We start from the raw sequence: 24,341 nt of genomic DNA, 5'->3' as shown, positions 1-24,341 counted from the left end.
CTCGAAATAGTGTTTTGGATAGGAGCAATAAAAAGCAAAGTGGTGCATTGTGTCCGTGCGTACTCTCTAAATTGTCTAAATTGATACCTTGTAGTTCTCAAAGGCGATATCTCAAAAAACTAGATCCACAGAGAAGAGGAGATCCATGATATCAGGTTGCTCTCAAATCATATAGTGAGCAAGAGCCAGCACGCCGATGAGGAAAAGGCTTTTACCTCAAAGTGCTCTATTCTTTACAGACCCCCCTTCCTCCCTCCCCCTCTCATCCAGACACTCATTTTGCTGCTTTTTGACTAGAAGCAATCGCACGAAGATATTCTTCTATTACTTAAAGTGGACAACACTAGAGCACATGTGAAGAGTGAGCTAAGAGCCTTTCTCTAGGCAGCAGAGTCAGAAGGTTATTAATTTTTGCGAGAAGCGTGCATTATCTACAAACAGAGCACAATAAAGCTTCGGTAAAAAAAAAAACCCCTCCCCTTCATTGAGACACGCGTTAGTCGACAACAAAGGATATATGTGGTGTTTGGAATGCATCTTCATAACCACAATACCACAGATAAAGGCGCGAAAGGAATCAAACCATGGCATCGCATTTTTATGGACCACAACATCAGGCTTGATTCTTTCTGTATAAGCTATCACGCCTGTGATCAGCTTTATCTGGGAGAAGCCTGGAAGCATATTACTCAGTGCTTCCACGATATCTTTCCACAGGAGTCACTCTCTCAGCTCTCAGTCCCTAGAGAACTTCCTCCTGGAGTATACTGAGAAGTGAACGAGAGCTACATTGCAAACGCGAAGCGCTCGTATTTTTTTATCTTGAGCAACATCTTGGGCAGAAACAAAAATTGTGTCTTTTTTCGTAAAAACCTTGCATCTTATATAAAATAAAGAAACACTCGTTCACATCTTTCATAAAGTCTATATTGCTGCTAGGATTCGCTCCATGCGGACAAGATACTATGCGGTGTGCTTGTAGCGAGAAAGCCTCAGCGGTGTATGTCTCACTGCGGCCCATAACATAAACACTCACTTTGCAAAGAGCGATTGAGCACTACTTTCGAATAAGTTCGCATTTTGAATAGACTGTAAAGCAGAACAAAAGCACAGTGGCCAATGCACAGGGCTGACATCAAATCATTTGTTCGGTATCATATTCTTTGCGTCCTGTGTTATCCCTTACCCCCAGCTGTGCTACCTCTACCGCTCTGAACCTTAAGAGTAATTTACTACCATATGATGCACTTCATCTGAAGACAACACTTTTTTGGATTTTGTCAAATAATTGGGTCGCAGCAGTCACAATTGACGTTTAGTCCTATTGTTGGAGCGTCCATGTGTATTTTCCATTCAACCGACCCTTTCCGTGATTCTCATCATCACTCCATCGTCGTCAGCATTCCTTTCCTCTAAGTTTGGAATACCTCGAGTGAAGAAACTCACGCAGCATTTAAGAAGAATAGCGCAAAAACCCAAACCACTCCCGCCTATTCTTGACCCAGTCTACCAAGAACAGCAGGAGGAGAACGTCATTTATGTGCCTGTGAAAGCGGGCTATGAGATACAGGAGTCAAGTCGCGATATTGAGGAATGGAATGCTGTTCTCGCGGAATCGGACAATGATGGACCTGCTGAAGACGACACTGATGACGAGGATTGGCAGGCAGTCAGAAGAACTCTCGGGAATAACGAGGAATGGGGTGAACTCCTTACGAGTATGCGATTGGCAGCTGCTTCAGTGAAGACGACAAAGCCTTGCGATGGAACCACTCGACAAAACTTGCACCACCGAAAGATGGTCCTCAAAAGGGCTGCAGTAGGCACCCCTCCCCTCTCTACGTTTGGGTTCACTGTGCCAACACTGACAGCTCCTCGCCGGAAGAGAGTTATCCAGGAAGTGGAACTTTCAGGTATGATAACTGGATATTGTGTGCCTATAATATGAATTATTAATACTAACATATATGCAATATCACCTTTCGGGAATGTAGATGTGCGCCGCGATGCAGGGATGGTATTGGAAATTCAAGGTTACTTGGATAACAAGTACAAGAAATATCCGCCCCTCAGTGACGAGGCCTTTAATTTGCAAGCACTCCAGCAGTACCTACGCCGCTTGGTCCCAGGAGTGAGCAAGACTAAAGCAGCTCTGGTTACGGCGAAAGGTTTTGGCAGAGGCGTGCACTTTTCACGAAGGATCATGATATGGGCTACTCAGTGGGAGAACAATGAGGAAATCACTGTGTCGCATCAAAGGAAGTATGCCAAAACCAGGAATCAACTAACCGAAGGCGATAACTTTAACGAGTTGAGAACCTGGATATTGTTGAACCATAAATACACTATCACGCCATCGATACTCCGGCGGCACATCAATAACGTCTTCCTCCCAGCAAATGGCATCAAATTCTCAATCAGCGAGTCAACAGCAGGTCAGTAGCTACATGCGCTGGGCTGGATATACTCAGAGGCAAAAAAGGGCCTATATTTCGATCGCCATGAGCGAGCTGACGTGAAAGAGTGTCGGGAGATATTTCTTGTACGAATGGAGGAGTACGAGAAGAGGATGATAGCCGTAGACGCCAAGATCAAATAAAGATCATCGAGCCCACTCTGGTAAGTGCTTGTTGCAATTAGGAGATAACTCGTGGGTATTTAATTCGCACCGCTAAATTACTTCTCTTTGCTCTAGGCTGCAGGCGAACAGGCGATAGTGTTTTACACTCACGATGAGAGCATCTTCTACTCGAACGAAGGAAATTCTATGCTTTGGGATCCAGATGGTCAACATCCGTTGCGCAAGAAAGGTTATGGTCGATCCATCATGGTCAGTGAGTTTCTTTCCGAACTTGAGGGACCTTTGAAGACGATCGATGACAATGGCGAGGTGATACGTGCTCGAGAGATCATCAACCCAGGGAAAATTCATGATGGCTATTGGACCGCTGAAGACATGGCTCGGTAGTTCAAGAAAGCGATCACTATACACAAGAGGAACCACTCGAATCTGATTGGACTTTGGGCGTTCGATAATTCATCAAACCGCAACTGTGTTGCCAAAGATGCACTGGTGATGAGTAGGATGAACCTTTCATCTGGTGGAAAGCAAGCGGTCATGCGGGACACCATTGTAGATGGAACTCACTACACCATGGTCTTTCCAGATAATTACGCGAACGAGGCTTTAAGAGGAAAACCCAAGGGAATGAAAGAGGTTCTCAAGGACCGAGGTCTCTGGGTTGATGGACTCCCTAGAACATGCTCGAGATGTAGGGCTGACGACAAACACCCTGATCGAGTGGACTGTTGCGCAGAACGAATTCTAGAACTTCAGCCCGATTTTGTTGCTCAGGGCTCGATACTGGAGGAGATTGCAAGGGAGGAAGGACAGCGTATTGTCTTCTATCCCAAATGTCATTGTGAGCTCAACTTCATAGAGATGTACTGGGGAGCAAGCAAGTGCTATACCCGGAAGCACTGCGACTATTCCTTCCGAGGTCTCCAGTCAATCATCTCTGAGGCTCTGGACTCGGTGCCTATTGAAACCATACGAAGGTATGCTTGGAAGGCATTTAGATATATGGACACTTACAGGAAGGGACTGCCAATGGAGGCTGCAGAGCGAGCAGTGAAACAGTACAAATCGCACCGTAGAATATCAGAAAATCAAATGCTCGAATCATAAGCCCATTTACATAACAACGAAGTCAAGATAAATACAGGGTGTCGGTGTTTGGTGACACGAATGATTCAAAACAGGGTAGACCGAGTCAAGGACGATGGCTACCCCCACTGGCTAAGATCATAGAGTGGCACACGAGAGAACATCGCCAAGTGCAACAGGCGGTCTTCGATGCGACGGGCTTTGGATACACAATCATTTTAATTTTTGTCAACGATGTTACGGGTAATCGGAGTCGGGGCAAGATAGGGTAGGCTTATAGGGGAAGGCAAGGGGTGGATGGGGTAGGCAAGATAAGTGCAAGGTGGGTAAGGTAGATGGGCGGGGTGTAAGGTAGCTAGATAGGTAGATAGAGGTCAGGGTAGGAGGGAAAACGGGGCAAGTGAAATAAACTTCAGTCAAGTCGCAAAAGGTAGTATGTCTTTCTCTGGGTGTTCGGAACCGCTTTATTCTTCATGGTAGGCATCGCGTTTTTATACTAGAAGCGGGGCCTGGGTCGGTGCCGCGCTGACTAATACTCAGGGGTAAATGTAGATGGAGAGCGCGAACGGGGTATAGATGAGATGGAGAGCGTTCAGGAGCCAGCCGGGTTTGGGCGCAGCCTGGACAAAAATAGTGCAGTGGTAAAAAGGAGCAGTCGTGCAGGTGAAGAGGGCGTGCAAATAAAGGGCATGTGCAAATAAGGGCGTGTGCAATTAGGGATTGTCCAATTAGAGATATGTGGCTGTGTGCGGCATAGGCCGCTGCAACGACATAAAAGGGGCGGGAAAGCCTAGCATGGAGCAACCCCTAGCCGTTAAAATTTAAACGTTTGTTCTTCCTTCTCATCTTTTCCTCACCCACACACACACACACACACACACACTCTCTCTCTCTCTCTCTCTCTCTCTCTCTCTCTCTCTCTCTCACTCTCTCTCTCTCTCTCTGGCCTTATCCTCTATCCGATTAATCCAAGAAAGAGCCACACCTCCGGGCTTGAGCCGCGGACGTTGTTCCGACCTGTAACGTCCTTTTGCTCTTTTTATCCCAATGCATTGCACAATGGTTACTGTTGTTCTTAGCCTTTTCTTGTCCTTACTTTCTAGGCCCTTGAGTGGATGAATCTCCCTCATTAAACTTGCGTTCTTGAATGGAAGCACGTAAGATTGAGGCAGCAATTTTATTTAATTTTAGATCACCGCGAACAATGACATGTTTCCCTCCTACCCCCATTCTAAGTATTAACTCAAACTTGTTCTCATTACCTCATCACGATACTTATCTGTCTCCAGGATGGGTGTAACTCAGGCTTTCGAACTCGCTAAAGATTGCAAAGCCATCAAGCTTGTTGATCCACAGAAAGAAGGTCCATGCGATATTGATGGATTTGCCGTTTCTTACATGAAATTCAAGACCACAGAGGGACGGTTACTGCTCAAGCAACTGAAAAATATGGCTAAGGAAGATGTCTCCATTGGAATCCCTGGTCCTGTCCTTCGCCTTGCCCACTGGGATCAAGAATCATGGTCTTTGCCGTCCCCGGTAACGACCAAGGGTCTCGCATCGGACCTGTCTGCACTGAATCTGTCTACGGCTCCGAAATCGTCTTCCGCTTGCTATGCTTCTTCGATCAACTCAACGACTACTCAACAGGTATCATCGTCATCGGGCCTGCGCTATTCGGCACCAGCACTTTCCTCTGCTGCACTATCACCTCCTTCACATCCTCCGATGGATGTATATCACGAACTGAACTCCGCTCGCGATGTTGTTTGGCCCCTCGTAGCCAACGTCCTGAACAGGATTTACGACAGATTTTACAAAAAGTCAGATTTCATTCACTATGATGGTCCACCGACAACCCAGAAAGCCTTTGCCCATGAGAGACGGCAGCGGGCCACAAAAAAACAAATCCTCAAGTTGTCCGAGTATCTCGGAATCGCCGAGGCACGACTGTCGCTAATGGAGGCAAAATCCAACTTATCCAACAGCCAGGTCTCTCGATTTAAATCGTTTCTCAGCAAAGTCCTGTTTCCCTGCTGGATTAAAACCCGTGGTGTGGATCCCCGAGCCTCAAGGGCCATCGTCAATGAACTACAAGAGTCTCACGGTTGGAACGCGCATGTGTGTGCTGGTCAATTTGACGTTTGTGTCGGCAGGAAGGTACGAGAGAACCCAGGTCTCGTAGTCGTTTCAACCGACAGTGATCTCATGTTCGTAGGCGCTGAACGGCTCATCCGCTTACATCCGAAAGGGATACGCTTTTACTGCTACCCTATTGAGAATATTATTCGTCACTGCGGACTCAAACCACCGGAAGAGTGGGTCGCTGCCGCTGTCGTCAGCCTTAATGACTATGACCCAAGTGTGGGTCGGACGTCATTCAGCACGGCTATCAAAGATATCGCTGCGATCAGAAAAGACTGGTTTCGCAAGAAAAGCAAGGACCGTTCGGTAGACGGATATGTCAAAGAACTCTGCAGAAGGAAAAATGTTCATCACGACGACGTCAAGAAGCCATTGGACAGTTTTGTGAAATTGGTTGAGACGCCCCTGGACCAATACACTCAAGGAGATGACGAGATTGATGAGTCCATAAGAAGGATCATATATCGAGTCGAGGCATTGACTCTCTGGTAAGAATGAAATGTAGATATCTATGTCGATCCAACTTGCTTCAGGTACTGGCTGATCACCAATTCGTACCATTACACAGCCGTAGGAGCCACTGGTCACAGAAGTCCCGACCAAGCCAAAGACCCTTGACTCTCACGCCAATTAACTCCATCCCTGTCCAGCTCTCAGAGACTGAAGGCAACGACAATGTGGTTGAGATGCTTGCGCTCCCACAGCTACAATCAAGGTCGACCACGGCACCTCATGTGCCTCCACTGGTAGCTCGCATGGCTTTCTCTGCAGGAACAGTGACAAGAAACGTTGATAGCATTGCAGTCAGAAACCATGCCAATGGGTAAGTTTATTTGAGTTAAAATGTGTGCAATCAAGCTATGTACGTACTGAAAATAGGGCATATGTCTGATTAGCTGCTCTCTCTCTCTCTCTCTCTCTCTCTCCTTCGTCTGCGGAAAACAGATTTCAAAGATACACCACTGGCCACAAATACCGTCCGAGGGCTTTCACGTCAGCCTTCACAAGTCAGGACAAAAACACGCAGCCTGTAAGCGTGAAAGATCGGACCATCGGTCGGCCCGGATCCACGGCTAGTGTGCTCATAGATCACGACGACGACGACGATCATGATACATTCCCAGACAATGCAGATATCTCGAATGATGCCGCAGTGGTGAACCTCCTTGCTCCTCTTGCTGTCTCAGCTGAAGAGAATACAATGAACGGAAATGAGTCTGAAGACAACTCTGACAACAACTCTGACGACAACTCTGACGACAATTCTGGTAACGGAAGCGATTACGAGGGGGATCAACAAGCTGAGGACCAGCCTATCGATGCAGAACGTCCCAAGAAAAGGGCATTCAAGAAGATTACATATACCAAGAGCTCCAGGGAGGCTCGTGATGCCGATGTACCACTGAACGAGAACGCTGTTCCCCGCAAGATCAACCCAACAAACCTGGTGGTCGACGCTGTTGCATCTTTGCATCCAATGCGCGCAATGAGGCCTGGCCGGATTGAGTCGTGTCTTATTCACAGTCTCAAAGAGTCGCTCCCTTGCATGAATGACCAGGACCGTAGCCTCTTATTGGACCATCTCCTCGAGACCATGCAGACGATGGCAAGAGTCCATACTGATTTGCTACGCGAGGGCCTTTTGGTGACCAATCTCTACATAGCATGAACGTTCGGAACATTCCCAGCAATTGACGGAGATCGAGGACGAGTGCATCGCGACAAAAGAATGGAACACTTCAACAATATCCTATTGAAGGGTAAACGAGATTCATTTTTTCAGCGGCTTTTGAATCGGTTAATCAGATGGGACAGTGACGATTCCGATCTCAAGAAGGCTAGTTCACCTGCATTAATGGCGTCCGACAAGATTTTTCAGGAGTATTTACAGATCACCTCGCAACGCCAGGCACCACCATTCCGACTGAAGGATAGAGACGTCTGTGAAGGCTCCTTCATGAGCCAGTGTGCGAGAACACTGTCCGATATGGTAGGAGGCCACCTCTACAGGTTTTCATTGGAACTTAAGAAGCGGGTAAGTCATCTTAATAAGAGTCATCTCGTTTCAATCATGCACGCGGACACTGGCCTCGCTACTCTGACTACTCATTATAGGCATTAATGCACAATCCCTCCTGGGCCTCTTCTGAGAATGGGAAGGCCATTTTGGACCCTATCGACGATACGACAGGGCGGTCGCGGGAGCACGATTGTGTCAGTATTCATCTTATCCTGAATCTGATTTTGCCAGCGAAGGCTCAAATCAAAATCTTACCATGCACAGATTGCAACTACTTGAGATGGCACTCATACGCGCCCGGCTACTCTCCCATGCATCGTCAAGAAACAATGTCTTACGAAACGCCTTCCTAAATCACAAAGCCGTGCCGCTATAAAGGCTTTCTTATTTCTTATCTTCTACCGTCGCTTGCAATTTGTCCTTTGCCGCTTTTTGTCGTTGTCCATAGTTCTTCATTTTCCGCTTCTACTATTTACAGCACTGCGAATTTGATCTTTTTCGTCTTTTCTTCCTTTAATGTTCTCTATCACATCATTCACAATGTCTTTCCCTACTTTAAAGGTTCTCATTGCTACCGACCCGGGTAGGTTCGTTGTAGTACCCTTTCGATTCCAGGAATCTGCTTATCTAATCCTAAGCCGCATCATTCACATGCTTGGTAAAATTGAGGAGAGTATCCAGGAACATGCCCTCTATATCAACGGCATTCCTATAGCCAACACTCAACTGCCTTTATCCGAATACTCTGTCTTTGGCAGTATTGTGACCTATCGAGCTGTAAACAAGGGCGAATGGACGATTTTTGTCAAGACAATGGGGAACAAAAATGTTGTCCCTATCATCGCTGGGTTCATGAACTGCAAATATAGGACCCATGGGATCAAGGACGCCACAGGGGAGCAGTATACCTCTGAATGGAGGATCGTCAAGCCCGAGGCATGCTACGAACTTTTCCCTCACAGCAAGCAGGCGATATGGCGACGATTGCTTATTGAGACATTGTGCCTAGATGATGACGAGAGCTGCGTTATTTGTTTGAAGCCCATGAAGGACGTAGGATCGCTTGGATGCGGACATAGATTTCATGGAGCTTGCTACGCAGCTTGGAGATCGACGTGCCCAGTTTGCCGCTTCAAACAGACACTTGACTAATAGCATAGCCGCCTGATGGGACATTTGGTTCGTCTGTCGCTTCCGCCCTCAGTTCTCAAGCGTCTTTTTTCTTCAGTTATATGTATAAAATGCGCTAGATGTACTTTAACACGGAAATAAAGCGCTGGAACATCTTCCTGCGGGTTGCAACAATAACATTCGCCATGTCTGAGCGAACGACGCGTTGCGTACTGGTATTTGGATGTAATAACAAATAAGTGGTTCATCACTGACAACGCACAGCGAAGAGCGAGTGGATATCATGGTTTGATGGAGATAGTGCAAAACATATTGGGATGTCCATGAGTCGGTAACAACGGTTCTGTCATTCATTTGCACTTTTATTATTTTATTTCCTTGGGCTGTTTGCCTCTTCCCTAGTTCGTATAGATACATGCTATCTCACCTCGCTTTTCATGCTCACCCTCTCCCCACTCGTAATCAACGGCAATCGTCATCTTTTTCAATTGTAATAGCACTCGTAACAGCACTCCTCCTTCACTCCCATTATCGGTACTTACCTACTGAATGCACCTCGGTATGTGGTCAATAAATGGATATTTCCATGTACAATATGCTGAATATCGCTACCTTGCAGCTGTGTCTAACAACGAACATTAATCAATAATCTTTCCTCTAATCTTTAGACGATAGAAGAGTATTTTAAACAGTAAGGTGCTATTTCCTTTGGCCTGAGGGCAGTTCAGTGTCAACTCCCATGTAGCGCGCCTACCTGAGGCATTCGGTGCAAACTGATTGTAATATCGGTAAGCTTTATAACTTCGCATTATTTATGACTAAGCTCCATGTCGAGGACTATGGCGATGTTGTGCCCCTGGTTCCACATATTCTCATCCAGATCTAGTAACCAGCCATGAAAGGGGATAGCCGTGTAGCCCCTTGTCTGTGAAGCCAGTGTCCAGTAGTACTGGCGATTTTTTAGACAGCAATTTAATGATTTAAGGCAGTGCATGTCTATAAACATTCGAGGTAAAATCATTTAGTTTCCCAGCATCTACCATAGTAAAAATTTACGCAGCAACGCAGCACTTGATGAAAAACTTACTGAGGATGGTTGGTATCGGTTTGCCTGCGCCTGTCGCATTGCTGCAAAAAGGAATCGACGCACGAATCGGATCAGCCATAATAGTCTTTTTAGACATAGTTTTGAGGTATAAGCCAGTTTCATCGTAGTTATAGAAATCATCCATACTAAACGCTGTGTGTGCTTGCCGAGTCTCTTCAAGGCATGCCTGAAGCTTGTTCGCATCGACATCAACTCTCTCACAGGAGCCAGTGTATTGCTTGAGACGTCTTTACCTCATGGAGCTACGAAGCCATCCATTTACGAATGGTAGACTGACCGCCGAATAATCATGGTGGTGGTTCTCGTCAATTCACACATTATCTTGATAGTTGTTCCTTTGATGCGGCTTTCTGTGACTGAGAAGCCTTCCGTCGTCGTAAAAGGTGAATGATTAGCAATAGAAACTACCCGGAAATTTGTCCAGGAAGCGGATGATTAGTATACCTAGGCTTATTTGGCTTCAAATATATTCATGGACGACTTTCTCCAATGCCCCCAAAAGTCGCCTAAAGAACCGCGCTTTTGCCTTGACAGCCTTGGAGAGCATTTTTCCCTTTTCATGGAGGACTTTGTTTTGACTGTAAAGTACATTGGCGGCGGCGTTGTATTTCAGGTTCAATTTCTTGCAAATAGCAGACTTGCGAGTATGTGGGTAATGCTGAACCTCATTTAATGGAAATGGCTTTGTCGCAAGCGTGTATAGTCGGTAGTGCCAGGCCCGTCCGTTGATGAAGTGCCTTTTACTTTGGTCGAACGTGCTGCTGAAGAATTTTTTTTTTTTTTTTTTTTTTTTCGCCATGGTGAATTTTAGAAGCATGAAGTACGGGCGGGCGTTGAGACAAGTGCAGAGGTTTAAAAAATTGGATGATCGGCATGTAAAGCAACATAACTTACCTTGAATGTGTATTTTGAAGAGCAGAAGAGTAATGTGGGCTCAATCCCATCCTCACCAGCCGTAGGGGGAACGCTGTGCCGGTTCAGTGTCAATAATTGTGAATCAAGTCCTCGCAGGTACTTCACAGCGCGATGGACGAAGGAAAAAAAAAAAAAAGCATCCTGCTTTGACTAATATTATCTTTGAGTGGATAAAGCGGGCGCATAGTAACTTACTCAGGATAAGGACTTACGCTTGTCAGTGCTCATACCATTCTTGCAAAAGAGCACTGAGACTCACGTCAGAAGACGACAACGTCGGGAGTCCAACCTGACTCCGCTTTAGATATATCCCTGTCTCGTTGCAGTTATAGATGCCGTGAAGAGTATTCGTCTTGCTGGTCCATGATTCGCCCCACTTTGTCCTTGATATCGTTCCAATTGAAGGAGGTTGCTTCTCCAGTCGTCTTGTAGTACGCCAATTTCCATAATTTATTGAAGTTGGCTGGCCAAGGTTGGCTCAATGAGGGCGATCTGCCTTGATTGTCATGTAGAGCGCCTCGTTAGCTACCCATATTTTGTAAATATCCTGGAACAACAGGTTCATGGCTCTGGTGTCGATAAGAGTGCCTCTCTAATGGGAATAGTACAGCCAGCCCTGAACCAAACACTCCGCTAATAAAAAATAGACCTTGCTTCGATAACCAGAAACTCTACTTGACATCGCCGTCATGAGACCCTCAAGCTCGGCTCTCTTCTTCAGTAGACGAGATTTGTATCTGATCCCTCGTGGCAAACAGACACTCAGACCAAAGGCTACTCGGTTTGCCGTCTGAAGAAGTGACACCCCTCTCACACTCATCATACCTTTTGGTCAGACTCCTTCTTTGCTTCCACGTCAGCTCGAGCAGATAGTCTTTCTCAAATTGGATGTGGATGTAAAATACACTCTGAGATTTTTTCGGGACGAATTGGAGGCAAAAAATGACAGGACTAGAATTCGAAAGGCCTAACAGGTTAATGTTGAAGTGGTGATGTTGGGAATCCGGGGTTAAAGATACTGTGAAGATGCTATTCGACATATTGTATGTAAATACGACGTATCAAGCAGTTGCGTATTTTTACGTAAAAAACCCATCCTTTATCTTCAAGTATCCCAAATTTACAAATGAGTCCATCAACGAACTTCTCATCTTCAAGGCTTCAACAGCACGGATAGAGATCCTCGAGAACCGACGTCCAGCACTGTTTTTTTAGCTCTCCGAAGCTGAGGCCCGTCAATATCCTCCAGTCAAACTTTCTGACCCTCTCTGACTTCATGCACAATATCCCTGAGGAGCTCGGGGGCTTTTTCGAGCGTACTCCAAGAACCAGAAAGTGACGCAACCGAATGCTGATCCACGTGAATAAAAGGAATAATAAAGCACTGGGTAGAGCCAAATTTGCTACTTGTCCTTTTATTCCCCAGAAATACTTTGATCGACGTTGCCCATTCTGAACAGAAAATATTTCATACGTATTGCCCAGCAAGAGTAGGGACGGAGTTGTGTGTCTCCATTCTGCCACAAGTAGATGCCGTACATGCTCAGCAATTAGTTTCTTGTGTAATCACTCTGAGGACCTCTAACTCAATTGTATTCTCTACTCACCCACCCTCGGTCTTCTTTACTAGTAGCACTGAGTGGCGGTCGCCCATTCTATTGTTCGCCATCGTTTATCCAAGTGTAAAGAATGATGTGCTCTACATGGCTCCCTCACAGTTTCCCTGCCAACGAATTGTCTCCTTGCGTCACTTCTCAAGGTATGAAAACGTGCTGTCTTACTGTTGGTATCACCTCTTTATACTGGAGTCAGCATTAGTACGCCACAATGGGACCGGCGCCATCGGGACCCGAACTATACACACCATAATGATACTGGCGGTCACCAGCTTTCTTTTTACAGGGGCAACAACAGACGAAGGGCATACAGCCAACAGCGAGGCAGGAGCAGCAGCAGAGGGAGCGATCGCTCCCTAGAGCCGGGAGCTATCACACACGATACAAGCAATTGGTAGACTGTTACTGACGACCCCGACACCCTAATGATAATCTAGGAGGGATACAGAGAGCGTCCGAGACACGTCTGCCACTTAATAAATCGAAACGATTACTTGACATCTATAGATCTGAGCGACGCATTTTTACATATCCCAACTCACCCGTCATCGCGACATTTTCTTCAATTCCAATGGCGGGACCAACTTTATCGATTCAAGGTTCTCCCATTCGGTCTGTCGCTAGCGCCTCTAGTATTCACGAAGGTCCTCAAGCCCCTTCTACGTTGGACCAGACGGAAAATCATACGGATATTGGCATGCCCGGACGATTTAAGTATCGCGGCGGCCACAGAGGAGCAGTCTCTCAAGGCAACAGAGATGGCGCTACGCGAACTGAAGAGTCTGGATTCCTTGAACAAGGCATCCAAGTCCAGCCTGACGCCCTCACGGACGCCGCAGCACTTAGGATTCGAGATCGACACGGGGTCCATGACACTGGAGACTCCAGACAACAAGATCCGCGACGTACTGTGGTGTAGTAAACGGGAATCATTCGGTTGGCCTTAAAAAGTTGATGCACTATATTGACCTATGTAGTACGTACGAGCAGAGACAAGTACCCTTAACGTGGTGCAGACGGGTAGTGCTTTATAAGGGGCCCGTCTGCCCAGTTGATATTAGATCACGGAGAAGAGCGCCGCCCCCAGAATAAAAGAATAAATGGTCTGGTTCCTGAACCAGAGTCTTCTTTCTTAAAATCATTTGTATCACACATTGCATTCGTTCAGATTGTCCGGATAACACCGCACCATCGACAGGTACTGACTACCACCGTTAGCAACCCACGCAACAAAATGCAATCAACAGGGAACGCCGATCCTGATCATTCACTACCTTTGTACCGTCAATCGCTCTTATTTAGGTACTGTACTTGGCCTGCAGCGCTTCCCCGGTCGCCAATCGTCTCATTGAGCATCCGTCATCGGCTCACCCTCGCCAAACGGTATTATACAGGTACAACGGAGGCCTGATCAGCGAACATTGGCATACAACGACTCCAAAGGGTTGGACTTCATTGTCACGGCTCCTCACCTCATCGGATATCACATATGCGAGCTCCTTGTAACTATACCAGTCATTCCAAAGGGAATATAATCCTGGCTCGAACCATTTAGCTAAACAGATCCCCACATTTATTTCCTTCCATTTATGTCCAATCTATTTTACCTGTGTGCTATTGCATTTTGATCTAAAAGGAGGACCCTGCACCACGAACCAGTAAGCGACCGAAGCATTCCCATGCAGAAGTCCTAATCGCGTGGCACCTCCCATTATAAATAGAACTAGTGGTGGAAGTTACAAAACTCGTTGTTAGACCCCTACACTGTAATGTCTCCTTGCACTCGCCTTGCGGTGGCGACTGTCCCCTTGAATTTACTGGGCTGCGTCGGTGGGTAATTCTTGAACCATACGGTGTTCACGGCTACCTTGAGCTGCGACGCGATTTTGCCACTGTGTTTGGCGATGGCACCTATGTCAAAGTTCAGCCCTTCGATAATTTTCACGAATACTTAATCTGGAAACACCGGTCGCCGGACGCACTTTGGTTTACCAGCAACTACTTCATCTATTCCCTGGTATACCTCCGCGTTAGGTTCAAACCTAACAATAGTCGGGGTCGCGATGGGCTGCTCGCTTTTGGCGACTGACGGAGTGCGATGCGGGCGGAACAAATTGTACGTCAGGATCGGGATCACGATCACGATCAAGGTAAGTCAAGTAATCATGAATCAAGATCTGGAGTAAGTTGACAAGACTTACGAGTCGTGGGGGGCTCGAGTGTTCGAGAGGCAGAGTAGGCAGGTAAGTGTATTGAAGAAGAGTGTTTATCCGTGTGATAGGGACTGAGGAACTAACCTTGGAGGGGAACACACTCCAGCTTATATAGAAAAATAAAGATAAAAAAGGATGCGTCTAGATCTCTTCAAGGCATGTAAGATATCTAGCTCGTTATAAAGTGTTGAGTACCAGCGTTGGTACTTAGTTATCGATAAAGGGGAGTTAGATTCCTAGGAATGGTCATGAGTTCTAAACGAGCGCGTAGGAGACACGTCGGTAAGGGATAACCTTCAAAAGAGAAAGCGTAAAGAAAATGGGCGAATGAGAACCGTCGTAATTTTTTTTTTTATTGACGCCAGATCCCCCCAGACGCGCAGGTGTGCCACAGGCTGCATTGTCCAAGCCTCGGCTTGGACTGTCAGCCGGCCGATAGTTACCTAAAGATAGCTAACAAAAGGCCCCCACTAAACTAATGTAAAATGAGGGACCAAATACCTATGATGCACATTCTGAGTCGCATGGTTTCTAATACTTGAGCCGGGGCCCAAAACCGCTACGCAACCTATCAGGTCCGATGGGTCCTCTCCTAGTCAAAATCACGGACCAATATGAATTTTATCCTCCTTTCTCTCTCCATCTCGTTCAACACCACCTTTCCCTGGAGATGGTCCACCAAGCGGCTGTCTGCTCTCCTCCTCGCCGCTGTCGTAACCTCCTCTTGGGGCTGTTGTCTCACAAAGCCCTGGGTCTCACCTCCTACCTGGACCCCGGCTTTCTTCATCCTCGTGCATATGCCCTCGGACTTTTCCCATGCCACTGTGGCACTACATCGCTCCTTCCATAACTCCTCTCGGCCAAAAGCCTCAACTCGTTCTACAAAACGTCCAACCAGGTAAGCCGCGATGCTCTTCGACGTCTTCAAGAGTAGCGCCCAATCCGTTGTCAGGAACTTTGGTACGAGCCCGTGATATATGTCTGTCGTTGTCCATAGCCTGGTAGGCGGTGCTGCCTGCTGTACGTTTTCTTGACTGCTCACTCCTTCTCCTTCTTCCTCGTGGACATTCTCTCTGTCCTCGCCACCATTGTCCCTGTCTCGCCGCTCCTCCAGCAGCCTTATCCAGTCATCATCCCGCGTATCCACCATCGTTTCCACTCCCCGGATATCACGCAGACTCCACCAAAGGGTGTCTAACTCGCACGGGGTAAAACTCGGTTCGGTGCGTGTGAATTGTCGACCATCCTTGATTGCCTCCTCCATGTCGCACAACCACTTTTTCCTCGCCTTATCTACCAAGGTGCGTCCAAGACTTAGAACCCCATCAAGTGTCTTTCTCCATTCTTCCTGTCGTCTGTTCTGTGTGACTCTGCAGACCCAGAGGTGCTGGGTATCCTCCACCATGGTAAGGCACACTTGGCATCTGTCTGTGGTATACAGATTCGGCTTCCACCTGTGCATGTACTGCATGGTTGGCAGCATACCATGGATTTTCTTGATCCTGTGGGACCGATGGTTGCAATCCGCAAGGCTGGTGAAAAAACCCCCTGGCGGATTTTTCTCATGTATTATAGCAAGGCTGGATCGCCACTCCACTTCTTCCCACTGCTGAATAAATTGTTTCGTTCGTTGTTGACAAGTCCATGCATGATGGTTTCTGGCTGCAGACTGATGCTTGATCAATTGGCGAATGTCGTCCTCCGCTGGCTGACCACAGAAAGTCGTATGTGTCTTCATGCTCGTGAAATATTGTGTGTTCAGTTGCCATGGCCGTCGCCCACTGTCGTGTGCGTTGTCCGCCAGTTCGTCGGCGGCCTCATTTCCAGTATCGCCACTGTGTCCTTTAACCCACTGAACATTTACTTTGCTGCCCTGCTGCACGTACGCCTCGTAGATCACAGCCCACCAGTTGGCATATGCTGCTCTCAACCGCCGTCGTGGAGTAGCTGTATGTCGATTCTTAACTAACGCCGCAAACTGTTGGACCACTGCTCTATTGTCGATATGAATAATGGCGTTGCGATCCCGGGGACAGCACAGAATTGTCGCGAGCAGACCCACCAGTTCTGCTTTGGTGGATGATGCGTAATCCGTCGTTGTACCACAGATAGCCGTCTGAAATGAGCCGTCGACGCATCTATAGACACTACCGAACGATTGGCTGACTGTGTCCGAGCCAGCGTTCTTCACTGATCCATCCGAATAAAGGACAATTGCCTCCAGCCCAGGCGGGATCCTCCATCGAGTCTCACGGATCGTTCGCCATGTCTCCTGGTCAATATCAACCCATGGGAAATCGATCAGTTTGTGCTGGCGGAGCCAAGACGCGAGCGCTCCGCATCCTGAATGGTAGTTGGCTGTGAATCCATGTCCTTGAGTGCTGCTTTTTCCATTTCATGTACCTTCTGGTCCTCATCCATGCCATTATATTTTTCACGTCGCTGTCGCTGTCTATATTCCTTGAGTCGGACCGCGATATTGTACGTATGCAAAGCATCCTCAGCAGTACGCCTCGCTTGTCTGTCCTCGGTCTCCGTGAGGGGCCCTATCACCTCTCGCAGGATTTCTTGTTGTGGCGGGGGTACAACTTGGTCAACACAGCGAGGGCAGTCGTGTGCGCATTCGCCTATCCTGCATCGTTCTGCTGCAATCCACTGGCTGATGAAGCTACGCCGGTGATCGTCGCCTGTGATCCAGGACTGGAAATCATGAAACCATTGTCTGGATGGCCCTTTGACTCGTTGCTGCTTGCGAAGGAAGGACCACGACCGCACCTCCAATCCTTCATCATGATCTGATCTGTTGAAAAAAGACCAACACTCGCAAATCCTCGTGCGATTTCCCCTGACGGCTGCGTGCGCCAGTCCATGATGCTCCGTGCTGTCGGAGGGACGCCGAGAGCGTCAGCATTGTTCAGGGTAAATGTGATGTTCCTGTCAGCCATCAAACGACACACGTTGGAGATAAGACAATGGCGGTATGGTTTGACACGTAGCGGTGTAGCCGTGGGCACCTGTTCCAGCCCGCCCCGTCGCTGAAGCGCAGCGAGCCGTGCTCTGCAGAGATCACCTACAATACCTCCATCGTTGAGTCGGCTATGTAGTGAACTGATCTGTTCCTCGTCTTGAGCGTCGGACAATCGTTTGAGACCTCCGAGGTGCCGGTGAAAGAGAATGCTGTTGGGCGTAGTCGAAGGCAGACCCGATTTGCGTTTGATTAGTTGGGTGTACTTCCCCGTGAGCTTTTTGAGGCACGACGGCGAGATGACTTAAATGGTGCTGCGATACAGAATCTTGGGGATCAGGACGCTGTTGACGATAGTGGTTGCAATGCGATCGGTGATGGCCTTACGGCTCATAATGTTGCAGAGCTGGGCGACCTCTGTTTCCAAAATGCGAGTTGTAGACGTTGTTGAACGGGCTGAGTTAACCCATACCCCCAGTACGCGTGCTGCTTCCTTAGGTGGGAGTGGTGTTAATTCCTCTGGTGGTGTTCCAAAAATCAATTTGGTGTTGTCCTGCGCGTCCTGGAGGTTAACCATGACCACGGTTTTCTTTGCATTGATTTCCACGCCATTGAGTGTGAAGAAGGACGTTGCAATGTCGAGCGTATGTTGCATATCTTCCCTAGATCCTGCAACCCATGTAGTATCATCCACGAAAGCGAAACACGACAAAGAAAGAGGTTGTGCAACACCTTTCATCGCATATCCACGTCCTTGCTCCATGACCTCGCACAAGAGAGCGTCGTAAGCTATTCGCCAAAAAAGGGGGCACTCCACTCCTCCTTGATCCAATCCGCACTGTGGTCGATACTCTTCCGTGACTCCATAATCAGTGATAACCTGATTGACCTTGGTGTCAGCGATCTTCATACAAAGGTCAATAAAGGGCTTTGGGAATTTCAAGCGCGTCATTGCCCGATGAAGCATGCCGTCCTGATGGCAGTTGACCGAGTCGAAGCAGCGACGCATGTCCTGGAAAACAATCCATTGCTCTTGTTTGAACTCTGTTGCATCCTCCATGACACAATTCAGCGCGTGGATGGGATCCTTTGTCGTCGTACCCTTCAGAACCGAATAGTTTGGACCTCGGAGGATGTTGTGCTGGGTAAGAATCGTACTGAGCCGCTCAGTGAGGATCGTAAACATGACCTTCCTAGCGTGCTCTAGAAGCGTAATCGGTCGGACATCAGCCATGCTACCGGACCATTCTGCTGCCTTTGGGATACAGTAAATTCGTCCAGTGCGCCAATCCTTGGGAACATGATCCTGGGTGACACAACCTGCGACCAGTTGGTACAAAATGTGCTTTCCATCTTGTCCTTGTTTCTGAAATAGGTCATTTGATAGCCCTGATACACCCGGCGCCTTGTACTTGGGCGCTTCGTCCAGTGCCTCCTCGAATTCCTCGTACGTTGGTGGGTCCATGAGTGTGGAGTACCACTCCTCGTCGATCCACTCCTTGGGTCGATACTGTTGTTCCCATCTGGACCCAGGCTCCAAAGGCTGCGCAGGACGGGGCCCATGCCACTTGATGAACCAATCGCGGACATACTCTTTGATTTCCTGCGGCTCCAAAAGATTTTGTGTGTGGTCATCCTGAGTGACTGGATTCGATCCAAAAGCAACTTTGCCATTTGTCCTCTCAAGGACACTGTCGAGAACCTGTCGTGGGGCCAATTGCCATCGGGAAAGTAGAGTATTGATATTTTCCCGAATTCGTGTCTGTAGCCTCGCTGCCTGCTGTGCTTGAATCGCTACGCAAGCAGTGGACCATCTCTTCCCGATTTCCTTTACCCATCGCGTCCAATCGCTTGACTGCGCCGTGTCCAGGGGGTCTTCCTAGCCGGTCGATTGGTGGGGCTTCTTCCGCTTCCTCCATACGATGAAAATAATTGTCGATCCGATTCAACGCACTGTTAACCTCCTGCGAAAGGGTTTGTTGCACATCCGGAGCAGCAAAAAGTCCTTGCCTCATTCTCTTAGCTGCTTGTTGGAGGCTGGATAAGGAACGGATGATGTGGCTCATGTTGACTTCTCTCTCTGGGCGACAACCGGTGCGACCTACCACTCTGCCTGGGAGTGTCGCCTTTGCTGCTTTCACCAAAGAGGCCGAATAAAATTGCCATGTGCGTTCCAGGTTGATCCGAACTAGGGCCTCCTTGGGAACCGTGCCATTGTCGTCCAAGTCCCTAATACCCAACCTGGTCAAGCTTGAGCTGCTGGAAAATATTTTCGTGGTTTCTTCTGCATAGTTCGTCCACTCCTCCTTCGATGTCTCACGGAAACAAAACCGAAAGCCTTGAGGTTTCCTGTATTTGCTGGCCGATGTGTCTCCAAGTAGCGATGTCGCGTACAGATTTAAGGACACTACCAGTGCTTGGTGGTCCGATTTAACATGGTCCTGTAAATCGATCACCTTCGCGTTGAAGAGACGGGGTAAGATCCCTGGATATAGGAAAACCATGTCTATGCGACTGACATCCTCGAAGGTGAAGCCGGCCTCGAGCGAGAATAGCGATCTGTAAGCATCCGTCAATGGTTGCTCCGAAATCCACTGCAAAAAGGGCGTGTCCGGTCGGTGACTCCCATTGTTGTTATTTCTGTCGATGCTAACTGACAGGGTACCATTGAAATCCCCTAACAAAATATATTTGTAGTGTCCCAAAATGGCCTCGTTGATCTGTTGCTTTAGCCATTGTTGCAGGGCCTGGCCTTCCGGGTGGTGCTGTGCGTCGCTGGGAATATAGCAATTAATCACACGAAGTGTACAGCGGTTCCTGAATGCGAAATCAATGGCAATACCGCGTCCACGGTGTCGTGTCTTGTGAATGATATATTTACTCCAGTCCTTGCGCACCAGGAGTCCAACACCTGAAGCGGCGGGATTTTGTGGGACGCTTCCCCAATGCGTGTCGTATATGTGTGAATACTCCCGAGAGAGTGTAAATCGTTCCTTGTGTGTTGCGAATTTTGTTTCCTGTAAACCAAGAATGGATATATCCGCGTGCTCTGCCCAAAAGCAGAGGGCGTCTAGTTTTCCTGGAGCATTTGCTCCTCGAATGTTGTATGTCGCAACTCGAAGTGTGCGCTCCATTGTTACGTTATTGTTGGTGTTGTGTTCGTTGTAGTCATTAAGTCCGATGTCCGTTGCAGTGTTTTCCGATGTACCATATTGATTCTGAAGAGAGTGCATATTAGGCGTATTATTCATTATTAATTCCTGAGTAGTCGGCCGGTTGCATTTTCTTAGCGGGTGTAGGTGGTAGCGGATGGTGGGGCGGTCCGGAGTTCGACGCTACAAGTTGCCACGCAGCAAGAAGCGAGCTCATGTTGCTCTGTGGTGTTGGAAAGGCTCCAGGTTGCTTGGACTTGTCCAAAAGCTGCTGGAAAGTCATCTGTGTCGGGTCCTGGTCATTTGTCTTTTGAGTTAGTGCCGTTGTCTTTGATGTCATAGCAGGAGCGGTTGTTCATTCCTTAGACTATCGTCCTGTTGTCGTTGCTGTAGCTGCCTGAGCAGGCCGGGCTTCCTTTGCTTGCAGTGCTTGAAACGTCTGTGCGAGGGTGCTACAAACAATCTTCATCATGGTCTTGCGGTGTAGGGGGTCTACTAACGGGTTCTATAACTTCTACCATTAGTTCTATTTACAACGGGAGTTACCACGCGAATAGGACTTCGGCAAGGCTGTGCTTCGGTCACTTACTGGTTCGTGGTGCAGGGTCCTCCTTTAGATCGGAATGTAAGAACACAAAGGTAAAATAGACTAGACGTAAATGGAAAGGAATAAATATGGGGATCTGTTTAGCTAAATGGTGCGAGCTAGGACTATATTCCTTTGGGAATGACTGGGGTAGTTGCAAGGAGTTCGCATATTGTGATGTCCGATGAGGTGAGGAGTCGTGACAATGAAGTCCACCCCTCTGGAGTCGTTGTATGCCAATAGTTGCTGATCAGGCCTCCGTTGTACCTTTATAATGCCGTTTCACGAGGGTGGGCCGATGACGGATGCTCAATGAGACGATCGGTAATTGGGGAAGCGCTGCGGGGCAAGTACAATGTCTAAATAAGAGCGATTGACGGCGCAAAGGTGGCGAATGATCAGGATCGGCATTCCCTATTGATTGTATCTCGTTGCATGGGTTGCTGACGGTGGTAGTCAGTACCTGTCGTTGATGCGGTGTTATCCGGACAATCTGGACGAATACAATGTGTGATACAAATGATTTTGGTGGAAAGAAGACTCTGGTTCAGGTACCAGACCGTTTATTCTTTTATTCTGGGGGCGGTGCTCTTCCCCGTGATCTAATATTAACTTTACAAGAACAACCAACTGATTCTCATTTACTACACCACAGTCTTGAACTGGGCCTCAGCTCTCTCTCGGTCCTGACGCATTTGCTCCAGGATCGCGGCAATAACATCTGTGTTTGTGTTGAGCGTCGTTTCCTCCACAATGGCGCCACTGGTGCCTGCGTTGGTCGATGCAGCCTGTGCGGGTTGCTTCTGGGTGTTGGTGCTGGCGACTTTGGCGTACGACCGCGAAGCATTCACTCGCAGCGGCTGTCCTTGACTGCATTTCCTCACCGCCTCCACATGAAGATATCGTTCTTTGTTATCGATACGCGTCGTACAATCGGCTCTGAGATGCCTACTTGAACCACACGAGTAGCAAACTTTGTGGCCAGCCTTGCACCACTCCAAATCCTGTCTCCTAGCTTGATAGGATTGGCTGTTGCAATTCTCATATCTTCTTCAGAATTGAAGTAAACATACGCCTCTCGTCGGTATTTTATTTGATTATCCACAAATACCTTGGGTATATCAATGTAAATAGCCTTCAATTCCAACAAATCCGAGAGATCGAGAGGGCTCGTCTGAGAAGGCAAGCCCGCCAGTTTGCATACATGCCTCGTGTTCCATTGCAATGACACGGCACCAAGGCGAACCAGACGAGCGAGTTCATTGCCCACAAAGAGAAAGGTAGTGCCCTCTTCTACCAATTTCCCAATGCCCGCTTGGGACGTGAAACGCACTGCAAGGGTTACCTTGATACCGCGGCTGCAAACGGTCAAATCAGGTGGAAGTGGATCTAGGGTGGAAAGGAGGCTTTATTCGTATCAATGCTGCTGTCTAGTTCTACGTGTGGATGGGGTTTATATAAACTGGCTGGATAGATAGCAACAGTGTTCTAGAAAGTCGTAGAAAGATGGGCGAAGCGCTGATGACATCATAATGCACTTAACCGAGCATAAACCTGTTGCAGCGGCTGCAAATGTGACGCGAAATGTCCTCGATCTCTCCATATTTCTGCAATGACAAACGGACCAGCGTGCCCGTTATGCGTGGGGGAAGTCCGCACACCTCCACTGTTCGTCGACGGCGGTCCTGACTCCAGTCGTCATTCGCGCGGCGGAAGATGAAAGCGCGGGCTCCATCTGCATTCTCAGTCCTCATCTTTAGCAGTTCCTGAACTTGAGCCTCTGTCTCCACTGACACCGAATAAAGATGTTCGCCATCGAATTTCTTTGTCTTGATCCTTGCCAAAACACTGACCTCGGCCGCCTTCAGTATCCCCATCAGGTTCTCCCGCTTTTCTTCAGTTGTTTCGCCGCGCAGAGAGGATAGAGGGACCAGAACCCTGTTGAACTTCTCGCGGGTGCGTCGAATCACTTGAAAATTACCTGGGTCGTCTTCGTCGATATCCTCGGCGATATCATCGAAACGTACACCCTCCTCTGGATGATCCCCGGCAATGACTTCAGTAGTGCCTTCGCCATTGGCAGCATCCTCTCCTGGATCCTTGATCTCAGTCGCCTCAACGCTCTGAGTGTGCTCAGCTTCGTCCATGGTTACTTCCATGTCCTCAGCCCCGTCGTTAACAGCCCTGTCCGAGGAGGAAACAACTGGGGGTGGGGGTGGAGTGCTTACCAAAAGTCCATGCTCATCTCGAGCGATGGTCCGACGTGCCAATGAGATCTCTGCATTTCCCTCATCTGCATTTCTGTTGATCTGCTTCATCTTGCTCTTGCCTTTCGGACCGGAACCGTCAAACGAAAGGCCTGCTGCTGCTGTCACCTTTGCCTGTTCCGCCGTGCGAGCAGCCTTGACTACCTGCTGGCGGGTTTGTGCAACCATTGGCTAACAACGAGAACGAAGGGGGTGTAGGGAGTGTGGGTGTGTATGTATGTGTATTTATTGTTCGTCGAAGTTACTATGCTCCTCGTGGGATGAAGGAAAGGTAATGAGAACCGTCGTAATAGAGAGAACAACCGTGCCAAGTTTTGGTCACGGGAGCAATCACACTTTTACAGAGCTACATGTAGAATGGCTTGCTGAACCTGGTGAATTCCATCCTCGGTCTGGACTTGGATCACTCCTTCCATGCTTGAACCAATTGGGGATGGGCTATCACGGTTATCGCTCCTTCTCTGAGAACTAGGTCCAACCGAAAGCCCAGTTCTTTCATTCTTTCGCTGCTGGATGGGCCCAGCCTGGTGCCTCCCAGGCTTCGAGACCGCTAACG

General features: G+C 48.2%; 3 protein-coding genes across 3 annotated transcripts; 2 read left to right on the top strand and 1 right to left on the bottom strand.

The window, feature by feature from the left end:
* Positions 1 to 1,524: 1,524 nt before the first annotated feature.
* Positions 1,525 to 1,958, top strand: BC939DRAFT_440388 (uncharacterized protein; the record flags this gene model as incomplete). Its single annotated transcript, XM_051554070.1, has 1 exon — positions 1,525 to 1,958. A coding segment is annotated over exon 1 (223 nt), but the record flags the coding sequence as incomplete, so codon positions are not given.
* Positions 1,959 to 4,957: 2,999 nt separating this feature from the next.
* On the top strand, positions 4,958 to 8,185 carry BC939DRAFT_523300 (uncharacterized protein; the record flags this gene model as incomplete). The annotated part of the gene is made up of 5 exons (XM_051561240.1): positions 4,958 to 6,255; positions 6,318 to 6,635; positions 6,758 to 7,457; positions 7,572 to 7,847; positions 7,928 to 8,185. The coding sequence occupies 5 exons, from the start codon at positions 4,958 to 4,960 to the stop codon at positions 8,183 to 8,185; spliced, it is 2,850 nt and encodes a 949-aa protein (XP_051415799.1).
* A 14,441-nt stretch (positions 8,186 to 22,626) lies between these two features.
* On the bottom strand, positions 22,627 to 23,998 carry BC939DRAFT_440327 (uncharacterized protein). Its single transcript, XM_051554069.1, has one exon. The coding sequence runs from the start codon at positions 23,951 to 23,953 to the stop codon at positions 23,057 to 23,059; it is 897 nt and encodes a 298-aa protein (XP_051415798.1). The 5' UTR covers positions 23,954 to 23,998; the 3' UTR covers positions 22,627 to 23,056.
* Positions 23,999 to 24,341: the final 343 nt, after the last annotated feature.

The sequence above is a fragment of the Gamsiella multidivaricata genome, assembly GCF_025024155.1.
Source record: "Gamsiella multidivaricata strain RSA 2152 chromosome Unknown BC939scaffold_9, whole genome shotgun sequence".
NCBI lineage: Eukaryota > Fungi > Mortierellomycota > Mortierellomycetes > Mortierellales > Mortierellaceae > Gamsiella > Gamsiella multidivaricata.
This window is presented reverse-complemented; position numbering and strand designations above follow the sequence as displayed.

What these genes read in the sequence shown, in the direction of transcription:
- BC939DRAFT_440327 (XM_051554069.1), bottom strand. Translation starts at nt 23,953, where the DNA reads ATGGTTGCACAAACCCGCCAGCAGGTAGTCAAGGCTGCTCGCACGGCG.